General features: G+C 38.8%; 1 protein-coding gene across 5 annotated transcripts in view; it reads right to left on the reverse strand.

Annotated features, from left to right (window-relative positions):
• The window catches only part of ADAMTSL1 (ADAMTS like 1), a 979,893-nt gene that overhangs the window by 356,963 nt on the left and 595,090 nt on the right, over positions 1 to 27,840 (reverse strand). For all 5 annotated transcript variants that reach the window (XM_045373291.3, XM_005581665.5, XM_074017425.1 and 2 more), the window contains one exon: positions 7,593 to 7,638. In XM_045373291.3, the coding sequence (XP_045229226.2) occupies positions 7,593 to 7,638 (46 nt within the window). The remainder of the gene's footprint in view (positions 1 to 7,592; positions 7,639 to 27,840) is intronic.

The raw sequence follows: 27,840 nt of genomic DNA on the forward strand, positions 1-27,840 counted from the left end.
GAAGATTGAAGCATGGATGGGTCTGGGGAGAAGTGCGTTTCTTTGGTCCACTACTGGAAAGAGTGCGTCTGCGGCAGGGTGAAGCAGCAGCCAGGTCCTTGGAGGCCCTCTCTAGTAGGTGGGGGATTTGGCACATTTATCAGGAAGAATCCAACATTCTAGCAATTAGAATTTCTTACTCATTTAAGAGTCTTCCTACTTGAGGTTAAGAAATCCCTCTCCTGCCTTGGATATATTACACCTGAGATTGGCAGACCGGGCCTGGGAGAAGAGAAATGCACAGAAGGGGTAGATAGAGCCCTCAAGTTTTCTTTCAGCCTTCTGCTCTTCCAAAGCTCATCACCCTGAGTGAGGGGCTAAGAATGTCCCTTATGAAATAACATCTGGGGCTAAGTTCAGACTCTTCAGCACAGATAAATATCCCACTTCTTTCCCCACGATATACTTTGTACTGCACCTGATAAAATGACCCACAGGCCCCCAGATAAGCTGGGCTCCTTCATGCCTCACCTTCCACACATACTAAGGACGTTTAAATGTCACCTCAGGGAGAATTTCCTGACCACCTCATGTAGAGCAACCTTCCACCCCTGTGTCACTCTCTATCCCATTACTCTGCTTTCTTTCTTTCATAATCATTCACTATTGCTTCTCGGCCTTTTGGCTAAGATCAACTGTAGCATAATCTTCACTATATGTAACTGTCATCTTTTAAAACTTTATTTATCATCTGCCTTCTTGCACTATAATATAAGCTTCATAAGAACAGGGGCATTATCTTTCTCTGTTAATATTACACCCCAGCGCCTAGAAAAAGTACCTGAAACCTAGTAAATCCCAGTGGATATTGTTGACTCTACTTCCATTTTTCAGAAAACTAACTCTGTCTCTCTCTCTTTCTCTCTCTCATTGCAGCCTGAAAAAAATCCCTCCCATCTTTTAAAGCTCAGCTCAACTGTCACCTTATTTAGAATGTCATGCATTTTTTCATTCATCCTACGTGTTGAATGACTACAGTGAGTTGGATCAGAGGCTCTTAATTTGTTTACAGCACCATTAATGTCTGGGCAATTTTTTTGTGGTATTCCTAGGCCAACAGGAATACCAAACAATCCCATTTATTAAGCAGTTAGGTCCAAGCAACTTAATATATATTTGTGTCCTAATGACTTAATAGCCATTTGAAAAAACAATGCATATAACTTGAGAGAAAGGTACTATTTTACTTCATTCATAAATAACGTTTATTTACTAATGGGATGTGTGTGCCTGTACTACTTCCCAAAGCCTGGAATCAGATTGGACAATCCTCATTCTTGTTTCCTATTCCATGTTGTTTTTCTCACAGTGCTTGCTTTTTATCAAAGCAAACCCAACTTTACGAAGATAAGATGTCATAAAAAGGAATACAGCATGATCAAATAGTTCAAAGAATGTTCAACATATGTTAAGTCTTGATATGTTTCCCATAAATATTTAAAATGTCCTAAGGCAGTTCTGTGAGTTTTCTGCCTTTCCCAGTTCATAGTGCAAGAGGCATGGTGTCAGACACCGAATGCCAGATGCTGAGTACACAGGGGTGAAAGAGACATGGTCCTTCCATGACTTAGCACTTTGTTCTTACCTCCAAACTGATAGTGTGCATCATACTTCATTTAGTTTTGTGTTTGTGTATTTGTCTTTTCTAGTAGCCTCTGACATTCCCCAAGGACAGCCTGCCTACCTCTTTATTGATGGTGGCAACTCCTAATATCCCTAGTGCAGAACAGGAGTTGGGTATTCAATAAATGCTGTTTTAAAACTGATTGATCAAGAGAATGAATAAGTGAATACGCAAACAAATAAATGGCCCTGGCAAGTAGCATCATGCCTTATTTTCAACTGCTAGAATAATAAGGACTAGATTATGGCAAAGTTTAGTAGCCTACTTCCCATCTTAGAGTGCCTCTCTAAGGCTGGAAAGAGTCCAGCGTGCAGGCTCACTGATCAGCTCCTGCAGTTGTTATTATTTTCTAGAGCATCTGTCTAGATTTCAGGGGTAGTTTTCTGGTCTGAATGTTGTTTCAACAGTTTCTTTCAAATTCTGCCCAAGGAAGACCTGTAGCAGAGTTATTGTTTCTTCCATAGGTTCCATTTGATCCTTGACATAAAGCAGCAAATGTTTCCTGACTTTGTGATATACAAAGGCCTTATGAGAAAAATGGACATAAAGACCAAATGGGAATTTACCTTATGACCACCATTAAGAACCACATGAACAACTCTGTGAATCCCATGAATTTTCACAACCTCAGTGAGAATTACTAGTCAAGATGAACGGTCAATTGTACAGCAAGAATGAGAACTTTGCTTCCACTCTCCACATTGACTCTCTTTGCTCTGACTCTACTTTATCCCTGGCTATGAATCTTTTCACTATAATCATGCCAATTACTAAACTAGCATAGACATCTTCATTAATCTGCATTCAGATCCAAATCCAGTATAGTCCAGATATGATACTCCCTAAGAATTACAGAATTTCAGAGGTGGACGGGACCTTTGAGGTCATCCGTTTCAAATCTCTCACTGTTTGAGTGTAGAAACTGAGGCTCAAAGAAATTATAAACTTGCCATGATTATTCTGTTCTCTCTGCCTCCTGTTCCACACAACAATGCTAGAGATCACAAGAGTGAATCATGTCAAATTGAGGATGAGGCACCATAACTTAGGAAAAGCCCTTCTATCTCTAGAACATACCCAAATGCTCCCACCAGAGCCATTCTAGTCCACGCAACCATTAGCACCCACCTGAACTACTGCAGTGATCGCCCTCTTAGAATTTCTGCTCCTTCCCCCTGCTTTGCATCCATTCTCCAGGCTGAGCCTGCAGCCAAACCTATCTTTTTCATTGTAAGTCCAGTTCTACTCTCCCCTGCTTAAAACTATCCAGGAGCTTCTTCCTCTTCTTTTTCTTGTTCTTGTTTTTTTTTGTTTGTTTGTTTTTGTTTTTGTTTGTTTGTTTGTTTGTTTTAAATAGAGACAGGGTCTTGCTCTATCTTCCAGGCTTAAGTGCAGTGATGTAAACAAGGCTCACTGCAACTTCAAACTCCTGGGCTCAAGCAATCCTCCCGTCTCAGCCTCCCCAGTAGCTGGGACAACAGGTGCACACCACCAAGCTAATATTTTGTTTTTGTTTTCTAGAAACAAGGTCTTGCTATTTTTCTCAGGCTAGTCTCAAACTCCTGACTTCAAGTGACCCTTCTGCCTTGTCCCTCAACCCCAAAACACTGGGATTACAGGTGTGAGCCATGGTGCCTGGCCATCCAGTAGCTAATTTTTGAACTTAAAATATAATGTAAGTACTTTACAGTGTCCTGCATGATCTAGCTCCCACCTACCTCTGGTTTTGATTTTTTCTTATCTTCCAGTACTCTTTCTCTTGCACACTAGACTTTAGGTATATTGGCTTTATGCTTTCCTTGACACACCAAGTTCTCTCGTACTTCACAGCCTTTGCACTAGCTGTTCTTTCTGGATTTCTGCTCGTCAAGTATTCATACAGCTGTTTCCTTCTTGTTATTCAAGTGTTACTCCTCAAGTGGATTTTCTGACCTTCCCCTCTGAACTAGCTACCAATAGCTTAATTCTCTGCATTGCATCAACTGCTATCTCATATATTTCCTTTTAAATAATTTGTTTGCATGCTTGTTTGTAACCTCTTTTCCTCCATTAGAATGAAAGCTTCAGGAGAATTGGGTCTTGGTTTTATTTAACAATGAACACCAGGACCAAGAACAATTCTTGAGCTTAATACATATTGTTGTCTTAAAAACAGTAAAATGTTGTAGTGAGCAACAAATAATTTAATAAAGAAATTAAGAGCACCACCAGCTACCACAAGCAGCGTGGCCTATTATGTTGCTAATTATGGTCACTGTCTCCTAAACACCAACTCATATGAGCCTTAAGGATAGTGCAAAAGAAACAGTTTATAAGTACTCTAAACACATTGTAAGTCACTTTAAAATCCCTAATTAAGTTCAAGGGGTTCAAATTTGAGGTTTAATGTGAAGATATGACCTAAGGAAACCTTTTTGAGAGACTCCTTCAGTTAGTCTTGTGGTGAAATCTCTGAGACCTAAATGACCTCTTTGATTGGTTTGCTAGCTCACATCTATTGTCTACCAATAGCACCTTTGTCTCTCCTTTCAGAGAGAGAGCACCTTGCTGCTTCCTTAGAATAGAGCAGGCAACTGTAAAATGGGAAAGATTAGATAAACTCTGTCCTTAGGAATGAAAATAGTCTCCTTGAACCAGCTACACAGAATGTAAGAAAGTACCATGACTATGAGAACTATGCAAACATTATGGGAACTTTAACTTTCTTGTATTGACAAACCACTTATAGAGTGGTTGGCAATAAATTTTTAAAAGTCTGTGAGCTGACTTTTCAGAAAAAAAAAAAAGGGAAACTGGGGAGATGTTTTCTACTCCTCAGATTATCCTGGGGAATATGAACTCCCCCAAAAAGTTATATGTAGCAGTTCTACAAAAAATAGGAAAAGAGGCTGAATCTTTGGAGATGAAGTAGTTCAGAAGTGCCCCAAGGAAGTTGTCCAGGGATTAAAGATGACCCTGGTGATTTAGCTAAGAGACTCTCAAATTTTTCCAAATCAAGCATCTAACAAAGAGTATTTAACTGAATTGTTCTAAATTTCCTAATTTGAAAAACTGGGATGTGATCATGAAAAGATTCTTTCTTAAAAAATTATTTTTGTGTTTCTTGGCAATGCTGCTTCTGTCATCACTAAAAGCAAGAAAAATTATTTGAAGAAGCTAGATTCTCATTAAAAAATTCAGTGTCAGTTTGATTCTACAAGCTATAAAGATTTTGGCTCATGGAGTGCTATGGATTTTAAGTAATATGAGGTCAGAGTCTGATATGGTTTGGCTGTGTCCCCACCCAAATCTCATCTTAAATTGTACTTCCCATAATCCCTATGTGTCAAGGGAAGAACCAGGTGGAGATAATTGAGTCATGGGGGCAATTTCCCCCATGCTAGTCTCAGGATAGTAAGTTATCACAAGATTTGATGATTTTATAAGGGGCTTCTCCCTTCACTCAGTGCTCATTTTTCTTTCTCCTGACACATATGAAGAAAGATGTGTTTGCTTCCCCTTCTGCCATGATTGTAAGTTTTCTAAGGCCTCCCCACCCTTGAAGAACTGTGAGTCAATTAAATCTCTTTTTTCCAAATTACCCCATCTTGGGTATGTCCTTAAAGCAGCATAAGAACGGACTAATACAGTAAACTGGTATCAGGAGTGGGGTGCTGCTATAAGGATACTCGAAAATGTGGAAGTGACTTTAGAACTGGGTTACTGGCAGAGGCTGGTACAGTTTGGAGGGCTAAGAAGAAGACAGGAAAATGTGGGAAAGTTTGGAACTTCGTGGATACTTGGAGGGCTCAGAAGACAGGAAGATGTGGGAAAGTTCGGAACTTCCTACAGTCTTGTTGAATGGCTTTGACCAAAATGCTGATAGTGATATGGACAACAAAGTCTAGGCTGAGGTGGTCTCAGATGGAGAAGAGGAACTTGTTGGGAACTAGAGCAAAGATGACTCTTATTTATGCTTTAGCAAAGAGGCTGGGGACATTTTGCCTCTTCCCTAGAGATCTGTGTAACTTTGAACTTGAGAGAGACAATTTAGGGTATCTGTCAGAAGAAAATTTCTAAGTGAGAAAGCATTCAAGAGGAAGCAGAGCATAAAACTTTGGAAAATTTGCAGCCTGATGATGCAATAGAAAAAAAATTTTTTTCTGGGAGAAATTCAAGCCTGCTGCAAAAATTTGCATAAGTAATGAGGAGATGAATGTTAATCACCAAGACAATGGGGAAAATGTCTACAGAGCATGTCAGAGACCTTCCTGGAAGCCCCTCCCATCTCAGGCCCAGAGGCCTAGAAGGGAAAAATGGTTTCCTGGGCCAGGTCCAGGGACCCCTGCTCTACACAGCCTCTGGATGGACTTGGTGCCCTGTGTCCCAGCCACTCCGGCTGTAGCTAAAAGTGGCCAAGGTACAGCTCAGGCCATTGTTTAATGGGGTACAAGCCCCAAGCCTTGGCAGCTTCCATGTGGTGGCAGTCCTGCAGGTGTGCAGAAGAATTAAGGTTTGGGAACCTCTGCCTAGATTTCAGAGGATGTATGAAAATGCCTGGATGTTCAGGCAAAAGTCTGCTGCAGGGGTGGAGCCCTCACAGAGACTCTCTGCTGGGCAATGCAGAAGGGAAACGTGGAATAATAAAAATGCCAATCATATTGAGGAAAGAGCTTTTTCAACAAAGGAATCAGCAAGTACAAAAGCCCTAAATATGCATATGCCTCTTTGTTTCCTTTATTCCCACTTCAACTTATCATTCTAATATCAAATTCTTTTCAAGTCTTGTAGAGTGAACTTAATTTTGATCTCTCTTGTATCTATTTAGTATTTCCTCTGGGTTTAAGTGCTCCTTCTTCTTCTTCTTTTTGTTTTTAAGAGACAGGGTTTTGCTATGTTCCCCAGGATGGTCTTGAACTCCTGGGCTCAAGGGATCCTCCTGCCTCAGTCTCCTGAGTAGCTGCGACTACTAATGAAGGTTTAAGCCTTCATTACTTCTTGCTCCTCATCCATTTCCTGTTCCAGTGCAACCCTTGTATCACTAAAAAATTAACCTTTCTAAAAGGGAAACTCTGCAACACCATACTCTTGCTCTAGTGACTCCCATTATTCACTGAACTAATATAAACTTTGAAGACTAACATTCGAATCTTTTTATGGTATAACCTCAAAAACATATTTCAATTCTCTTTTATACTGCTATACTCAACTCTACTGAAATGAGTGTTCAGACATTCCTGCCTCCAAAGTTGCCCCTTATGTCCTCTCCATTGGACTGACTGTCAACCCTTCAAACCCAATATGGGCTAGTCATAGTCCTGCAAGCCCTATCTCAAATCACCTTTTCCTTTAAGACCCTTTGGATTTCTCTCTCTTTTAACCCACAAAGAACTTTATTCATTCTCTATGGCTTTGTCATATTTTGTCCTAGAGTGTGGTTATGTGCAATGCACATCTGTCTTCTTTCTCTATACCTCTTACTATACTACAGATGTTTAAAACAGGGACCATATGTTATTTATTCTTGTACTAGTGTAGTGCCTCATACATAGTTGGCACTGAATGATATTTGTTGAATAAATGAATGAGTTTGTCAAATCTGAGTTTGATTTACTAATATTTATTTCATGATACCCCAACTTGTTTCCCTCTTATCACCCCTCTTACTCATCCTCGTGAGATCTATATGCAAAAAGGCAGAAAGTAGGGAGGAAATGCAGAGTCTTTGTTTTGAAACAGTCTAGTTAGTTTCAAGCTGCTCAAATGATTAGAAGTTTATATTGAGGAACATTAAAAATATCATTTTAGTCCTGCATAATCAGTACAGTATGAGATAAAAACTTTCAGTGAAATTCTAATTGGTTGATTTTCTGCTCAGGATATAAAACTGCTTAGCACCATTCAGTGCTAACAAAAATACATGATCACAATCTCAGAACCTTATACTTACCACATTACTGCATGTTCTGTATCGGATATTTCTTCCTTCACAGCTCCTAGGTTGCAAAAAGAAAAAAAAAAATACTACTTATGAAAGGCTCAAAATCAGAAATATTTTCTCATAAAAAATTTCCTCTAAATACTAGTAAAAGGGCCTCTCTTTTCTTCTAAGCATGTTCTTAGAGGGGTTACTATTAAAAATCAAATGAGCAGATCTAAAGAAGTTATAGATGTAAATTGTTCTCTATAAGGGTTGAAACTAAGTATTTGTCTTGCTTCAAAAATCTTCAAAATAAGTGCGTAGTGCATATTTAATCAAATAACTGTTAGTGCAAACTTTTCTGAAAAAACTGATATTCAATGAATCCTTTCTTATTTCTGATATAAAACTGAAGATATATTTCATTGAAAAACTTAGATCTTGAAAATAAATTGGAATTAATGGAATTAATATTCAACATGTCTTAAAATCATAATTCTAAGAATGTGGAAAGTCATAATTCTTAAAAAAATTATTTTTATTTCTAAAATATATGCTCATTATGGAGGTTTTGGAAAAGACAGATTACCAAAAAGAAAAAAAAGAAGTCCCCTGCTAGTTGCCTCATCTAAAGACAGTCACTGTTATTTTGATTTATTTAGCCCTTTCCAGTATAAATAAAAAAATCACATCACTTATGCAATTTTGTAGCCTGTTTTTGTTTCCATTTAAAATATTTTGGGACGCATTTTCTCACAGTATTAAATAACTTTAAAAACACCATTTTGAGAGCTACATAATATTCTAACAAATGATGTAATTTTTTGCATAATTATTGTTTCATTATTTGTCATTTAAGTAATTTCCACTTTGGGGTTTGATAAATGATAGTATGATAAACCAACTTTGTGCTTATGTTTTATCAAAGTTTCTGACTGTGTTTTTTGAATAGATAAATTTCTAGAAGAGAATTACTAAAGGGAATGAACTTTTGTAAGTTTCTTCATAAATATTGCCAAAATGCATTCCATAAAGGTTGTACCATTACATACTCCCACCAGCAATACATGGGAGTTTCCATTTTACTGAATTCTTATGAATAAAAACAATCAACTTTTGATAAAACATTCAATGTTGACACTTAAGTCATGAAAAACAGTACTGTACTCTTTTCAAAATATGTCACACTTTTTTAAAAAGTAAAAATATACTACAAAATCCTCTGAGAATGATTATACTAATACCTAGTACTTTTAGAATTCCAGGTACATTTATAAGTTTGTAATATGTATAAATTTATTTAATATTCTCAAAATATTAATACCATTTTGAATACCATCATCATATCCACTTTACAGATGACAAAACTGAAGCTTAGGAAGGTTAAGTAACTTGCCAAAATGACACAACTATTAAGTTGTAGAGCTGACATTTGAAACCAAGCCATCTGGCTTCAGAACTCATACACTCATGATCACAATGCTTTAATGCCTCCTAATTTACTTTTTTGTTCAATAAACGTCCACAGAGCTTCTGTTATGTGTTTGGCAATGAAATTACTATGAAGAATACAAAGAAGAATGAATATGACTTGGTCTTTGTTATTAAGAAAATTAATCATATAATTTGATGTAAGAAATGCGTATAGTAATTGTATTAGGTCTTGAGAATGTTACCAGAAGGAAAATGTCATCTGACAATACAATGATACACAGACTATCTTAAAAATATAGAAAGGTTCCTATTCCTAAAGACTTGACTGTAATCAGACTGACTATTACTATGCATTAAAAATAGAAAAGGAATGTCTGGCCAGGCATTGGAACCACAGAAATAAGGAGCATGACAAAGACACATGTTTGTCAGTGTCCAGTCCAGCAATGTCCAAGACAAAAGGCCAATGAATTTCAAGTCTTGCATGTCCCATTGACAAGACTGCCGCAATCTCCACATAGATGACTCATGCTGACCTTGCTGATACCAATGAACATTCAGCTCATCCAAGGACCGCCCCTCATTATGGTATCAGGTTGACCAAGCTACTTACCAAGAGTGATCTGGATTTTCGTGACTGCTGAGAACAGAGAGTGCTGGCCATGCTGATGTGGGTACTCTGGTCCATGTGATGGACAGTTCTATTCCTTGCTGTAAATTAATCAACTGGCATTCTAGTTTGAAATATTCATCTCATGGGCTGAGTCATTGTGAGTACACGCCCAAGAAAAGGATGTGTTCTTGGTGCTATTGCTGAAAAATATCAGGTTTCTGACTCTAACAACATGAGAGCTAGGTTCCAGTTGACGGTAAATTTACAAGGTAATTGAATTCTGCAACTGGGAGGTCTTTGGTAGCATCCCATCTAGACATCAGTGTTTGCAAAATATGGTATGCTTTTCAATTTTGAAGTTTCTGCTGCATATGTACCACAGTGCAGTGCTTAAGAGTACCCAGTTTAAAAACAGCCTCTGCATTCTAGAATCTTGGCTCTATACCTCAGTTCTATCTTTGGTAAAATGGGATGATATTACTTGTCTCCTGGAATTATGAGAATTAACTAAGTATTTGTGAATCACTTCAGACAGTGTCTAGGACACAGTAAGCATTATGTAGACATTTGATAAATTAATTAAGTACATAATAGATGTAAAAATAGAATAGCTATTGAAAGGAGGTCAAGGATATATGGAGAAGAAACTAAGCAAAGGCATAGAGGCACAAAAAGATTTGGTGTGCTCCCAAATTTTCAAACAGGTCTGTTTTTTTGGGGTTTAGGGTTTATGTGGGGAATTGTAGTAGATGAGTGAAATACCTTCTTTTTTTTTTTTTTTTTTTTGAGACGGAGTCTCGCTCTGTCGCCCAGGCTGGAGTGCAGTGGCCGGATCTCAGCTCACTGCAAGCTCCACCTCCCAGGTTCACGCCATTCTCCTGCCTCAGCCTCCCGAGTAGCTGGGACTACAGGCGCCCGCCACCTCGCCCGGCTAGTTTTTTGTATTTTTTAGTGGAGACGGGGTTTCACCATGTTAGCCCATGTTGGGATGGTCTCGATCTCCTGACCTCGTGATCCGCCCGTCTCGGCCTCCCAAAGTGCTGGAAATACCTTCTAATTTTGAACTTTGTAATACACAGAGGGGAACCACTGAAGGTATTAAAACAGAGGAGATTCAATGGTGAGATTTTGCTTTTAAAAGGTAAACCCTGGTGTTAACTATTGGGACTTTAATACTATTTGTTTTTCATTCTTTTTTTATTTTTTATTTTTTACCTAACCTTATATCCATGAAAGAAATAATGGAAACAAAACTGAATTAGGAGCCTGAAGATCTGGGATATAGATTTTGTTCTTCCACTTGCATAAACCTCTTGTTCTCTTAGGGTCTTAGTTTCCTTATCTGCCAAATGAATATAGGAATACCTATGCATAAAGTTAGGATCACCAACTGAAATAATGTACAAAAGCTCTGTTAAAACGCCAAATGAGCCTTTTCCCAGATATTTTAATCTGCAAATACCTACACAAATTTTACAGGCATCATTGAATAACAGGGGATATTAGCATAGAATGTAAAAGGTTGATTTAAATACTTATTATTTTGGAAAAGCAAAACAAAACAAAAGCAAAGCAAAGAAAAACTACTTGTCATAATTTCCAAAGAATATCCTGTAATTGTCTAATGCCTAATATGGATTTGCAGGTAATTTATGGATGCCTCTGAACTATCTTCCCTTTAATATATTACTTTTTTGAGAGCTTCTTTAATTTGACTGAAATAGGATATGAAGGTGGTAATGCTTAAGTATGGCAAAGTGATCATTATTGAAAGACACTATCAAATTGTGGATTATAATAGAAACACTAGTCTCTACTATTTATTCAGTGCCTGCTATAGGTAGTTGGCCCAGTGTTAGGTATTCTGTATATATTATCTCTAATCTTCCAACAACTCTACAAAATTTTATTATTCCTATTTAATAGATGAGAAAACTGAGGCAGAGAAGGCTGAGGAGGCTTAAAGCTACATACACAGAAAAGTGAACCAGGGACTGGAATTTAGGCGTGACTAACTCCTAAGTCTATCAAACAATAAGAAAAGGAACATGATGTGCTCAAGATACATAGTATACTAACACTAAGCTAAAGATCCGGAAAGCTGAGAGGGGAATTGGCCTGAGGGTTGACTGTGCCTTGTTGTTATTATATCAGTTTATAAACTATTTCTCAATTCTGGTAAATCCACTTCTAGAAAAACATAGGTAGACACACATTGGAACATTTCCAAGAAAACCATGCTCATCAGTAAAATGCAATGTGAAAGAACTTCAGTGCAGAGAAGCTTATATTTTTGAAAGTTCAAGTTTATGAAATTTGAATATAAATTTTACATAAGTAGCTAAGTGACTATTCCACCACAAGGATTTAATTCCTGCCAAGTGTGAATTTCTTCATCCAAGGCATTTATTTGGGCACAAAATCCCTCTCTGAGAATTAGGCAGTAAAAAATATTTTCCTTCATTTTTTTAACAGGTCGTTAATACAAAACAGCTGAGGGATTTCTTTCACATTTAAACAAAGTAAAATTCACCTCTGGGGATGAAAACAAACATTAGAAATTTCAGTCCAAAACGATGTCTGAGGAAAGCTGTAGACAAATGATAGGAGAGGATTTAAATAAAGATATCCTCCCAATATAAACCATAAAATAGTTACAGTACTGTGTTTAGGCAGTTCAGAACCATATCAATTATGAACTCAGAAACTGGGTGAAGTATGAAAGAACAAAATATAAGTATTAGAATATACTTTAATATAAACATGTAATATGCACACGTATATTTCTTGTAGCACTATTCACAATAGCAAAGACATGGAATCAACCCAAATGGCCATTAATGATTAACTGGATAAAGAAAACATGGTCCATATATACCATGGAATACTATGTAGCCATAAAAAAGAAGCTCATGCCCCTTGCAGGGACATGGATGGAGCTGGAAACCATTATCCTCAGCAAACTAATGCAGGAACAGAAAATCAGTCTCACCTATAAGCGGGAGCTGAACGATGAGAACACATGTATACATGGTGGGTAACAACACACACTGAGGCCTGGGGAGACTGTGGGGAGGGAGAGCACCAGAAAGAATAGCTAATGAATGCTGGGCTCAGTACCTAGGTGATGGGTTGATCTGTGCAGCAAGTCACCACGGCACATGTTTACCTTTGTAACAAACTTGCATATCCTACACTTGTACCCCAAACTTAAAATAAAAGCTGAAGAAAAAAAAACAAAAATAAAAAAATGGGCCAGGTGTGGTGGCTCATGCCTGTAATCCCAGCACTTTGGGAGGTTGAGGCAGGTGGATCATGCGAGGTCAGGAGTTCAAGATCACCCTGGCCAACATGGTGACACCCCATCTCTACCAAAACCACAAAAATTAGCAGGGCATGGTGGCGGGCACTTGCAATCCCAGCTGCTCGGGAGACTGAGGCAGGAGAATCACTGGAACCCAGGAAGAAGAGGTTGCAGTGAGCCGAGATTGTGCCATTGCATTCCAGCCTGGGCTATAGATATATATATATATAGAAAAAAATATATATATAGAGTATATATATATATAGAAAATATATATATATAGAGTGTATATATATATTTTTTTTTTTTCTAATTCAAATTTTCATCAAAAGTTCCTTATTTGCTTAGTCAGCACTTTACTCCAGGCCAGTCACATTAATTTTGATTTAATTCCTTCTCTCAAAAATAGAAATAATCTCAATTACAAGCTATTATGTGTGAATTATTCAGACTTTAATTCACTTAAGAGATTAGTATAGACTTGATACATACTTTATTTGTCTCTCATTAACACATAATACACCATCTAAACTTCCACTTCTTAAAATCCTGATGTTACAGTTTCAGCTGTCATCATTTAACGACCTGAGAAGAGGTGAACTGACACGAAAAATTAAAAGTTTTTTCTCTAGGGTCAAACAACTTGTTGGCTTCTTATTTCCCCATCCCCCTTCTCATTTAAACCTTTTAAAAAGGGGGAGGCATTTGATTTATCGCTCTTTTACCTTTATTCTTGTCATCTCTTCACTAAGCAAAAGAACCTTCTGGTGACATAGCCAGACTTATACCTGGTGTCAATAAACTGTTTCAAGAAAATCTGATCATGTGTATTTAACACTTCTGGGTTTTTAAGGACAATTGCACTTATATAAGGCTCATGGCACCCCAGGCTTTATCTCTGATTGCTAAAAAGCAAAGAACGTTGCTAAGCAAGAATAGGTTACTGTATTTCCCTGAACATCACTTGCCTTTCAAATACGGACTTATGGCAAAGAATTTTAAAACAGGACGGTCCATTTGGTTTTTTTGTTTTTGTTTTTGTTTTTTTGAGACAGCGTCTCTTCTCATTCTGTTACCCAGCCTGGAGTGCAGTGGCACTATCATAGCTTACTGGAACCATGAATGCCTGGGTACCAGCGATCCTCCCACCTCAGCCTCCTAAAGCACTGTGAATACAAGCATATCTCGCTTCTTTCAGTCATCCAAAGAAATCTATGAGCTCTTTACAAGAGAAAAGACATAAAGCCATGTTTCGCAATTCAAGCTCCAGGAAGCCTGGGCCATTCAGACTGTGAATCTTAGAGCAAGCACAGATTAGAACAAGACAAGCGAATTTGCAACCCCACTGAGGGATTTCAAGTAATACCGGAACACGGTTTCTCCCTTCACTTCAAATGAGCATTTCAGTACTCACTGGAGCTATACTGCAGGAGGTTGCCCCAACCAGCCAGTTAAAAAAATTCTACATTCCTGAGGCTCTTTACAAAGAACTCAAGAGGAATAATAAATTATGAGAACAACTGAGAGAACCAAGCGCAAGTGTACTGTCAGCTTCTTTTCATTTTCTACAGATACATTGTTATTATTTTAAATAATTTCCACTTTTATTTTAGACTCAGGGGTACAAGTGCAAGTTTGTTACATGGGTATATTGCATGAGGCTGAGGTTGGGATTATGGATGATCCTGTCACCAGGTAGTCAGCATACTACCTGTTAGGTAGTTTTTCAGCTCACAACCCCATCCCTCCTCCTCCTCTGTAGTAGTCCCTAGCACAGACACATTATTGTAAGAGGTTCTTTCAGGAAATACGTGATGCCAATCAACTTGGCCATGAAATAGGAAACTATATGAACCACTGGACCCTGTGTGTAAAGCTCTTCTCAGATGCTAACTGTCCTCACCTGTGGTTCAAACTGGATGCTGAACACCCAGGGACTAGAACTGGAGCCTGTGCATAACAGATGGTTACTTGTGGTCTTACCTTGTATGGGAGAGAAAGAGGAGTTAGATGACAAGCTGTCCCTGTGGGTTTCACAGTTTCACAAGTCCCATATTCTAATCATTTTCTTAGCTTTGCTTTACTCTTGTAGTTAAAAATGTCATTCTATCATGTTCTACATTTTATTCTGTGTTTAAAATAATTATTATTTAATTCTAACTTATAATGTCATAAATAAAAATTACAATGAACCTTATTTATTTATGTATTTTATGTAAAAGCATTATTTTGAGGGAGTTTGCTCCCAACCAGAGGAGTCAATTCAGCACTGTATCTTCTTTAAAAGTATCTGCAGACAATCATGCTTATATTATATCTTCATTATATATCATATCTAAAAACAATTAGACATGTTCCAGTATGCATCTCTAGTACTTTATTAATATTAACATATTTAAATTATTTTTAATAAACATTGAATAAATATATATTTATTCGGGACGTTTTTTAAAAATGTTTAATTTTTGTGGGTACCTAGTAGGTGTATGCATTTATGGGGTGCAGAAGATATTTTGATACAGGCATGCAATGCATAATTATTATGGTAGTGGGTATCTATCCCCTCAAACATTTATCCTTTATGTTACAAACAAGTTACTTACACTCTTATAGTACTTTTAAAATGTACTTTGAGACCCCTCCTCTATGCCACATGCTTGGAGATAACACTGTACCTCAAATAATAAGAAATGTGCTGGGGGGGCACGCCTAAGATGGCCGAATAGGAAGAGCTCCAGCCTCCAGCTCCCAGCGTGAGTGACACAGAAGATGGGTTATGTCTGCATTTTCAACTGAGGTACTGGGTTCATCTCACTGGGGCGTGTTGGACAGTTGGTGCTGGTCCGCGGGTGCAGCCCAACCAGTGAGAGTTGAAGCAGGGGGAGGCATTGCCTCACCAGGGAAGTGCAAGGGGGAAGGGAATTCCTTTTCCTAGCCAAAGGAAATTGAGACACACAACACCTGGAAAATCAGGTAACTCCCACCCTAATATTGCACTTTACCAAGGGTCTTAGCAAATGGCACACCAGGAGATTATATCCCACACCTGGCCCAGAGGGTCCCATGCCCATGGAGCCTCCCTCGTTGCTAGCACAGCAATCTGAGATCTAACTGCAAGGCAGCAGCAAGGCTGGGGGAGGGGCAACTGCCATTGCTGAGGCTTAAGTAGGTAAACAAAGCCCCCAGGAAGCTAGAATTGGGTGGAGCCCACCACAGCTCAAGGAGGCCTGCTGGCCTCTGTAGACTCCACCTCTGGGGACAGGGCATAGCTAAACAAAAAGCAGTAGAAACCTCGGCAGAGGTAAATGTCCCTGTCTGACAGCTTTGAAGAGAGCAGTGGTTCCCTCAGCATGGAGGTTGAGATCTCAGAACGGACAGACTGCCTGCTCAAGTGGGTCCCTGACCCCTGAGTAGCCTAACTGGGAGACATCCCCCACTAGGTGCAGACCGACACCTCACACCTCACACAGCTGGGTACACCCCTGAGATGAAGCTTCCAAAGCAAGAATCAGCCAGCAACACTCGCTGTTCAGCAATATTCTATCTTCTGCAGCCTCCGCTGCTGATACCCAGGCAAACATGGTCTGGAGTGGACCTCAAGCAAATTGCAACAGACCTGCAGCTGAGGGTCCTGACTGTTAGAAGGAAAACTAATAAACAGAAAGGACACCCCACACCAAAACCCCATCAGTACGTCATCATCATCGAAGACCAAAGGCACACAAAACCACAAAGATGGGGAAAAAGCAGTACCGAAAAGCTGGAAATTCAAAAAATCAGAGCACATCTCCCCCTCCAAAGGAACGCAGCTCATCACCAGCAATGGAACAAACCTGGTTGGAGAATGACTTTGACGAGTTGAGAGAAGGCTTCAGTTGATCAAACTTCTCAGAGCTAAAGGAGGAACTATGTAACCAGTGCAAAGAAACTAAAATCCTTGAAAAAAGACTTGACGAATGGCTAACTAGAATAACCAATGTAAAGAAGTCCTTAAAAGAACTGATAGAGATGAAAACCACAACATGACAACTATGTGACAAATGCACAAGCTTCAGTAACTGATTCGATCAACTGGAAGAAAGAGTATCAGCAATTGAAGATCAAATGAATGAAAAGAAGCGAGAAGAGAAGTGCAGAGAAAAAAGAGTAAAAACAAATGAACAAAGCCTCCAAGAAATATGGGATTATGTGAAAAGACCAAATCTACATCTGATTGGTGTGCCTGAAAATGACAGGGAAAATGGAACGAAGTTGGAAAACACTCTGCAGGATATCATCCAGGAGAACTTCCCCAACCTAGTAAGGCAGGCCAACATTCAAATTCAGGAAATACAGAGAATGCCACAAAGATACTCCTCGAAAAGAGCACTCCAAGACACATAATTGCCAGATTCACCAAAGCTCGAATGAAGGAAAAAATGTTAAGGGCAGCCAGAGAGAAAGGTCGGGTTACCCACAAAGGGAAGCCCATCAGACTAACAGCAGATCTCTCAGCAGAAACTCTACAAGCCAGAAGAGAGTGGGGGCCAATATTCAACATTCTTAAAGAAAAGAATTTTCAACCCAGAATTTCATATCCAGCCAAACAAAGTTTCATAAGTGAAGAAGAAATCAAATCCTTTACACACAAGCAAATGCTGAGAGATTTTGTCACCACCAGGCCTGCCCTACAAGAGATCCTGAAGGAAGCACTAAACATGGAAAGGAACAACAGGTACAAGCCATTGCAAAAACATGCCAAAATGTAAAGTTCATCGACGTTAGGAAGAAACTGCATCAACTAACGAGCAAAATAACCAGCTAATATCATAATGACAGGATCAAGTTCACACATAACAATATTAACCTTAAATGTAAATGGACTAAATGGTCCAGTTAAAAGACACAGACTGGCAAACTGGATAAAGAGTCAAGACCCATCAATTTGCTGTATTCAGGAGAACCATCTCACATGCAGAGACACGCATAGGCTCAAAATAAAGGGATGGAGGAAGATCTACCAAGCAAATGGAAAACAAAAAAAAGCAGGGGTTGCAATACTAGTCTCTGATAAAACAGACTTTAAACCATCAAAGATCAAAGAGACAAGGCCATTACATAATGGTTAAGGGATCAATTCACCAGGAAGAGTTAACTATCCTAAAAATATATGCACCCAATACAGGAGCACCTAGATTCATAAAGCATGTCCTTAGAGACTTACAAAGAGACTTGGACTCCCATACAATAATAATGGGAGACTTCAACACTCCACTGTCAACATTAGACAGATCAACGAGACAGAAAGTTAACAAGGATATCCAGGAATTGAACTCTACTCTGCACCAAGCGGACCTAATAGACATCTACAGAACTGTCCACCCCAAATCAACAGAATATACAGTCTTCTCAGCACCACATCGCACTAATTCCAAAATTGACCACATAGTTGGAAGTAAAGCACTCCTCAGCAAATGTACAAGAACAGAAATTATAACAAACTGTCTCTCAGACCACAGTGCAATCAAACTAGAACTAAGGACTAAGAAACTCAATCAAAACCACTCAACTACATGGAAACTGAACAACCTGCTCCTGAATGACTACTGGGTACATAACGAAATGAAGGTAGAAATAAAGATGTTCTTTGAAACCAATGAGAACAAAGACACAACATACCAGAATCTCTGGGACACATTTAAAGCAGTGTGTAGAGGGAAATTTATAGCACTAAATGCCCACAAAAGAAAGCTGGAAAGATCTAAAATTGACACCCTAACATCACAATTAAAAGAACTAGAGAAGCAAGAGCAAACACATTCAAAAGCTAGCAGAAGGCAAGAAATAAGATCAGAGCAGAACTGAAGGAGATAGAGACACAAAAAAACCCTCCAAAAAATCAATGAATTCAGGAGATGGTGTTTTGAACAGATCAACAAAATTGATAGACCACTAGCAAAACTAATAAAGAAGAAAAGAGAGAAGAATTGAATAGACGCAATAAAATATGATAAAGTGGATATCACCAATGACCCTACAGAAATACAAACTACCATCAGAGAATACTATAAACACCTCTATGCAAATAAACTAGAAAACCTAGAAGAAATGGATAATTTCCTGGACACTTACACTCTCCCAAGACTAAACCAGGAGGAAGTTGAATCCCTGAATAGACCAATAGCGGGCTCTGAAATTGAGGCAATAACTAATAGCCTACCAACCAAAAAAAGTCCAGGACCAGACGGATTCACAGCCGATTTCTACCAGAGGTACAAGGAGGAGTTGGTACCGTTCCTTCTGAAACTATTCCAATCAATAGAAAAAGAGGGAATGTCCCCTAACTCATTTTATGAGGCCAACATCATCCTGATACCAAAGCCTGACAGAGATACAACACAAAAAGAGAATTTTAGACCAATATCCCTGATGAACATCGATGCAAAAATCCTCAATAAAATACTGGCAAACCGAATCCAGCAGCACCTCAAAAAGCTTATCCACCATGATCAAGTGGGCTTCATCCCTGGGATGCAAGGCTGGTTCAACATTCGCAAATCAATAAACGTAATCCAGCATATAAACAGAACCAAAGACAAAAACCACATGATTATCTCAATAGATGCAGAAAAGGCTTTTGACAAAATTCAACAGCCCTTCATGCTAAAAACGCTCAATAAATTCGGTATTGATGGAACGTACCTCAAAATAATAAGAGCTATTTATGACAAACCCACAGCCAATATCATACTGAATGGGCAAAAACTGGAAGCATTCCCTTTGAAAACTGGCACAAGACAGGGATGTCCTCTCTCACCACTCCTATTCAACATAGTGTTGGGAGTTCTGGCTAGGGCAATCAGGCAAGAGAAAGAAATAAAGGATATTCAGTTAGGAAAAGAAGAAGTCAAATCATCCCTGTTTGCAGATGACATGATTGTATATTTAGAAAACCCCATTGTCTCAGCCCAAAATCTCCTTAAGCTAATAAGCAACTTCAGCAAAGTCTCAGGATACAAATTCAATGTGCAAAAATCACAAGCATTCTTATACACCAGTAACAGACAAACAGAGAGCCAAATCATGAATGAACTCCCATTCGCAATAGCTTCAAAGAGAATAAAATACCTAGGAATCCAACTTACAAGGGATGTAAAGGACCTCTTCAAAAGAACTACAAACCACTGCTCAGTGAAATAAAAGAGGACACAAACAAATGGAAGAACACACCATGCTCATGGATAGGAAGAATCAATATCGTGAAAATGACCACACTGCCCAAGGTAATTTATAGATTCAATGTCATCCCCATTAAGCTACCAACGACTTTCTTCACAGAATTGGAAAAAACTGTTTTAAAGTTCATATGGAAACAAAAAAGACCCCACATTGCCCAGACAATACTAAGTCAAAAGAACAAAGCTGGAAGCATCACGCTACCTAACTTCAAACTATACTACAAGGCTACAGTAACCAAAACAGCATGGTACTGGTACCAAAACAGAGATATAGACCAACGGAACAGAACAGAGCCCTCAGAAATAATACCACACATCTACAGCCATCTGATCTTTGACAAACTTGACAGCAACAAGAAATGGGGAAAGGATTCCCTATTTAATAAATGGTGCTGGGATAATTGGCTAGCCATAAGTAGAAAGCTGAAACTGGATCGTTTCCTTACTCCTTACACAAAAATTAATTCAAGATGGATTACAGACTTAAATGTTACACCTAAAACCATAAAAACCCTAGAAGAAAACCTAGGTAATACCATTCAGGACATAGGCATGGGCAAGGACTTCATGTCTACAACACCAAAAGCAATGGCAATAAAAGCCAAAATTGACAAATGGGATCTAATTAAACTAAAGAGCTTCTGCACAGCAAAAGAAACTACCATCAGAGTGAACAGGCAACCTACAGAATGGGAGAACATTTTGCAGTCTACTCATCTCACAAAGGGCTAATACCCAGAACCTACAAAGAACTCAATCAAATTAACAAGAAAAAAACAAACAACCCCATCAAAAAGTGGGCAAAGGATATGAACAGACATTTCTCAAAAGAAGACATTCATACAGCCAACACACATGAAAAAATGCTCATCATCACTCACCATCGGAGAAATGCAAATCAAAACCACAATGAGATATCATCTCACACCAGTTAGAACGGCAATTATTAAAGAAATCAGGAAACAACAGGTGCTGGAGACGATGTGGAGAAATAGGAACACTTTTACACGTTGGTGGGACTGTAAACTAGTTCAACCATTGTGGAAAACAGTGTGGCGATTCCTCAAGGATCTAGAACTAGAAATACCATTTGACCCAGCCATCCCATTACTGGGGATATACCCAAAGGATTATAAGTCATGCTGCTATAAAGACACATGCAAACGTATGTTTATTGCGGCACTATTCACAAAAGCAAAGACTTGGAATCAACCCAAATGTCCATCAGTGACAGACTGGATTAAGAAAATGTGGCACATATACACCATGGAATACTATGCAGCCATAAAAAAAGATGAGTTTGTGTCCTTTGTAGGGACATGGATGCAGCTGGAAACCATCATTCTCAGCAAACTATCATAAGAACAGAAAACCAAATACCACATGTTCTCACTCACAGATGGGAACTGAACAATGAGATCACTTGGACACAGGAAGGGGAACATCACACACCGGGTCCTATTGTGGGGAGGGGAGAGTGGGGAGGGATAGCATTAGGAGATATACCTAATATAAAGGACGAGTTAATGGGTGCAGCATACTAACGTTTCACATGTATTCATATGTAACAAACCTGCACGTTGTGCACATGCACCCTAGAACTTAAAGCATAATAAAAAATAAAAAAAAAAAAAAGAAATTTGCTTACAATACACTTCATAACAAGTAATGTTTAATCTGGTAACACGTGCCTATGGAAACTGACCTTAAACATTAAAATGTGTCCTTCTCCTTTTTTGAGGCTAACGTTCACATTTTTCTCTCATTTAAGGTTAAATCTCCTTCATTGAACAAAGCCACTATAATTCTAGAACTAAATGCATCCCCTGTACATATAAAAGTAGAAAGGAGGAAACAGAGGTTCTTGGTGCTTTGGGACTTTCAAAAGCATAAATAAAAAATCTCCCTTTCTCCTAAGCATTTGGTCGAAAGGTCCTTGAATCCCACACAGACGCAGTTTTCCACTGCCTTTTCTACATGGGATACATCACGTGGCTCAAACAGATTAGTGCTAAGGGAAAGATTTATTTATTTTTTTTTGGATAGATACACAAGCCAAACTATTATGATGACTTGATAAATGTGGCTTTTGAAAATGCTTTCTGTTGTAATAATACAAGAAACAACAAGGTGGCATGCTGCCAGGCATCATCCATCAGTAGGTGAGCTGGCTGGGAACAGACACAGCCCTGGTGCCATGTTAGCTCATCCCAGTGTGCCAGAGGCCCTAACAGGGCCCTAGGGAGCCAAAAGAAGAATCGCCCTTAAAGCCGCATTCTCAAAGCAATTTTAAACTGATCAGGGGAGAGTGAAGTTCCACATTAAAAAATGGTGCTGTAACTTGTGAACTAGACTTAAAAGTGTTTCTTTGGCATAGATAACATATTTCTGTGACCTCAGTTTTATAATTCAACACTTCTGCTCGATCCTAATTTGTCATTATAAAAATGTTCTGAACACAGTGCCAACTTGGAAACACTGATTTATGTATATCCAGAGAGTTACTAAAACTTATTGTGGAGACTAAATTTGATATAAATGGAAATTATGTAGGTTTGGGGAAAACAGTCTAAGACAACATCCTCTCTGGTTGTTTGATCTTCTCTCGACCAGATGGAACTAAGGAAAGCATCTCTGTACTTTTACAGGTTTTTGAGCAACAGTTAGGAGGCTGGTAAATTAAAATTTAGACCCACATGAGAATGTTATGGCTGAATTGTGGAGTTTGTCCTTTAAGTTTCAAATTGGCTTATTTGCTATTATGACTGTTTGGTATGTCTAAATTATAACTAGAAAAATCACTGCCAATTTTTTTTTTCCAAACAAGTATGATTTTACATATCCCTGCCTATTCTTCAAAGAAAGACATGCTATAACAAAGCATCAAGTTTTCACAAATATGGGCTGGAGTTATGAAAATGAGGAGTATACTCATGTAATCAGAAAAGAAAAAGGCGAGAATGAGAACGTAGACCATGAAGGTCATGCCCAGCTTCTAATGAAGCCAGAAACTGCTCTGAACATACTGCTCAAAAAATCTGAGACAATGTACGATAAACACCCCAGTGGGGAAAATGAGCCCTGGGCAGTGCTTCCTGGTTAACACACTTTTTGTACAATGTTTTCCAATTCGCAGTCACTTAACACATTCATTGGACATCTGGTCTGTACTAGTACTAAGCAAGGCACTGTGAAAGACGCAAAAATAATGACCTCCCTGATTCTTATCAAAGTTATTATTTACTTGAACAAATCCACACAAATCAGAATAGAACACACAACAGTATAATGCCTGGTGAACAACTCATAGGAATGATCTGAATATTAAATACAGAAGGAATTTGAAAAAGGAGAGATTGAGGAGAGGGCAATAGCTTACAAAGGAAATATCTTAGGTGGGAGGTCCTATATGGGTGATAGGAGTCCCAAGAATGTGATGGGAGAAAGGAGACTTACTTTGCGATTCAGCCCTCCCTTCCTACTCCTGCTGCCTCGAGTACTACACTAGGTTCTTACCCTAAGTTTAATTCAGTAAATTCACCTAACAGTGACTAGATACCTACTCTGTGCAAGGCAAGAAGGTATAAAGAAAAGGAAAATAAAACCTGAGACCATAACACTGATAATCTAATTAAAGACAGTACCATATAAATAACGATAACACAGCCAGACTATGTAAAGGTGACTTAAAGGTAGTGCAAACAAAATGCCTCACAAATACAGCATGGTGAGACTCAGGGGTACAGGTGAAAGTGGCTTTAAATAACATTTAGGATTTTGACAGGTGAGCACGTGGAGGGAGGGACATTGTAGGTGAAGAGCTCACCAGGAGAGGAGGCACAGAGGCAGCAAAAGGCCAGCATTTTAAAGGTCTAGGACACCATCCTGTAGCACCCATGCCTCTTTCACTTTTAGAAAACCAGCCTGGCCAACTGGGTGAAACCCTGTCTCTACTAAAAATACAAAAATTAGCCAGGTATCATGGCGCATGCCTGTAATCCCAGCACTCAGGAAGCTGAGGCAGGAGAATCGCTTGAACCCAGGGGCAGAGGTTGCAGTGAGCTGAGATTGCACCAATGCACTCCAACCTGGGTGACAGAGGGAGAATCTGTCTCAAAAAAAAAAAAAAAAAAGAAAAAGAAAACCATATTACCATTTAACCTAGCAATCCCACACTGGGTATCAACCCAAAGGAAAAGAAATCATTATACAAAAAAGACACCTGCATTCATATGTTTATTGCTGCAATATTCACAATAGCAAAGTCATAGAATCAGCCTAGATGTCCATCAGTGGATGACTAGATAAAGAAAATGTGGCAGATATACACCATCAATACTACTTAGCCATAAAAAGAATGAAATCATGTCCTTTACAGCAACATGGATGGAGCTGGGGGCCATTATCCTAAGTGAATTAACTCAGAAGCAGAAAATCAAATACATATCTTCTCACCTATAAGTAGGAGCTAAACAATGGGTACACATGGACATAAAGATGGAAATATTTGGCACTGGGGACTCCAAAAGAGGAAAGGCTGGGTTTGTGGGGTGGGAGTGGAGAAACTGCCTATTGAGTACAATGTTGAATATTTGGGTGATGGGTACATTAGAAGCCCAAACCCCACCTTTATGCAATATACCCATGTAATAAACATGCATGTATACTCCCTGAATCTAAAATAAAAAACAGTAAATATTTTTGGACATCGATTTACTTTTCTCCCTTGCAGTCTGTTTGGTCTCTGAGCTGCAGAATCTAGCAACGTGCTTGGTGTACTGTTAGTGCTTTACAAATATTTCGTGAGAGAAGGAAGGAAGGAAAGAATCCCGGAAGCGAGGGATAGAAGGAGGGAAGGAAAGAACAAATGGCCAAAGGAAGAAGGAAGAAACATACAGAAGGAAATGTTATAAAGATAATTTCAGGCCATGATGAACTTTCAGCCTCACATCTGTTCTAATTTTTGAACTTTGAAACCTGATTAAAATCTTTCTATAACAAGATGAAAACTTTAAAATGAAACTAAATAGCTACCAAAGTAAAAAACACTGGGCTCTATTTTAATGAACACGTTTATTTTCATATATTTATTATAAGTTGTGTTTGTCATTGCAATGCATTTGCTTCCTCTGAAAGATGGCTAGGGGTGGGGGCCGGGGGATTGCTGCCTTTGGCTAAAGATCCACTAGCAGGAAGGACATGGACTTTATAGTATACACACACATGCCGTAAGGTTTGCAAATGATCTTACATTTGCTCAGTAGCCAAAAGAGGCAAAGAATGAGAATAAAAACAAATGTGTTTTAGCAACATCAAGTCCAACTTTTCCATCTTCCCTCTGAGGAAAATGTATATTATGAAACTCTAGGACTCTAACAACCTCTCCCGATACAAGCCTTGAGTTGGAAATTTATGAATTATTTTGGCTAGAGACAAAAGCTCTCCAATCCTTCCATGTCACCCAGATGTTTGTTGCAAAATGGGGGTCTGGAGAGTCACAACATATTTCTTTAAAACCAGTTATATGAAGAGCAGTTCTGCTCCTCTTCCAATCTAACAGCAAAATGGGCTTGACTGCATATCTGGAGGAGAAACTATCTCTTTTTTAGGGGCACACATTTCAGAGTTGAAGGGCACCTTGGATGTCTGTTCAACAAATATTTATGGAACACTTGTTCTGTTCCAGGCACTGCCCACCTGATTTCACAGATAAGCAAACAAAATCCGAGAGAAACTCAAATCCAGTCCAATGTCATGCAAATAGAGAACAGTGCCAAAATTCAAAATCAGTAGTTTTACGAAAAATAAAATAAAAGGAATAATCCACAAAGTAGGCAATGAAACTCACTGCTACAAATTCTGGTTCCCACAACATGTGGTTCTCTCCCAGTAGGAAAGGGTCTTTATCTGGACCAGGGATTCCTACTCCAAAGCCCAAAGGCAGGGGCTGGCTCTGCAGCTGTTTAAGGTTGGTATATTAGTTAGGGGCTTCAGCTGATGATCCATGCATGGATGTAACATCACCTAGTGTTTTATAGTTATTCTTCCTGCCTCCAGGTGAAGTGTCCATCCCCTATTGTATATGATTTGGATGGACCACCCTCTGTTTGCTCTTAATATCCAGTATGTGTCTCCATCTCTCTCTCTTGTTCTTCCTTTCTCTCTCTTTCTCAGTGACTGAAACTAAGGAAAACAGGGTCAGATAAATCTTTTCTATTTTCTACAAATTGAGCCCAAACCAAAGAAATAGTTCAAGTAATAATGCAAGTAGCATTAGGAAATCTTTCTTTCTTTCTTTCTTTTTTTTTTTTGTTTTGAGTTGAGGTGAGGGAGGACCTGGAGGGATGGATGCTGAATTGAAGATGGAAAACTCAACTCAACTCTGTGAATAGGAAGTTTAATGACTTTAAGGAGAGGTGAGTCCCCGAGAATTTGAATAAACAACCCAAGAATCACTAGGACATTAACTTGGTCATTCACCAACAAGCTGGAAGCTTAAAGGATCATGTTTGTAGGCTTAAATAATAAAAGGATGAAAGAATAAGTCAGAAATCACTTAGTTCATTCACCACTTTGGACAAGGCTGATGATGACTAATACTAGACCAGAAAAGTAGATACAGAGTAGTACCTAGGGCAATTCCCACTGCTACATCTTGACATGCTTGTACCCATGACTTCTCTCCCACATGGCAGACTCCATCATTTCACAGAAACTGCAGTGAGGATATGAACATAAAAGGAGTTTCTTTGTCAGAAAATCCTGTGGTAGCTCACCCCCGTAATCCCAGCACTTTGGGAGGCCAAGGCGAACAAATCACTTGAGCTCAGGAGTGAGAGACCAGCCTGGCCAACATAGTGAAACCCTGCCTCTACAAAAAATACAAAAATTAGCCAGGCATGGTTGCTCATGCCTGTGGTCCCAGCTACTCGGGAGGCTGAGGAAGGAGGATGGTTTGAAACTGGGAGCCGAAGGTTGCAGTGAGCCGAGATGGCAACACTGCACTCCAGCCTGGGCGATACAGTCAGACCTTGTCTGAAAAAACAAACAAACAAACAAAAATTCTTCTTTTCTTCTTCACCTTAACCTCTAATTTTTCAGGGAGCTAGAGATAAACCTTATCATTGCACTATCACCCCCTTCAAGACAGCAGCAGTTTTAACCCTGGATACACATTAAAATCATTTGGAGAGCTTTGAAAAAATTACTGATGTCAGGAATCCACCCCAAGAGATCCTAATTTAACTGTTCTTTGGTAGGGCCCAGATATTTGTATGTTTTAAAGCTTTCCAGGTGATGCTAAAGTGTAACTAGGATTAAGAATTACTTCCATAATAGAAGGAGGAATAAAAACCACATGACCATCTCTGACAGATGCAGAAAAAGCGTTTGGCAAAATTTAACATCTTTCATGATGTGAACTCTCAAACTAGGCATAGAAGGAAATGTCTTCAAAATAACCAAGGCCATATGTGAAAAGTCCTCAGCTAATATCACACGCAATGACTTTTCCTCTAAGATCATGAACAAGGCAAGGTTGCTCACTCTTGCCGCTTCTGTTCAAAAGTGTACTGAAAGTCTTAGATCTGTAAGACAAGAAAAAGAAATAAAAGGCATCCAAAAAAGAAAGGAAGATGTAAAATGATCTCTGTTTGCAGATGACATGATCTTATAAGCAGAAAACTCTAAACAGTTCATGAAGGACTAATA

The sequence above is a fragment of the Macaca fascicularis genome, chromosome 15 (assembly GCF_037993035.2).
Source record: "Macaca fascicularis isolate 582-1 chromosome 15, T2T-MFA8v1.1".
NCBI lineage: Eukaryota > Metazoa > Chordata > Mammalia > Primates > Cercopithecidae > Macaca > Macaca fascicularis.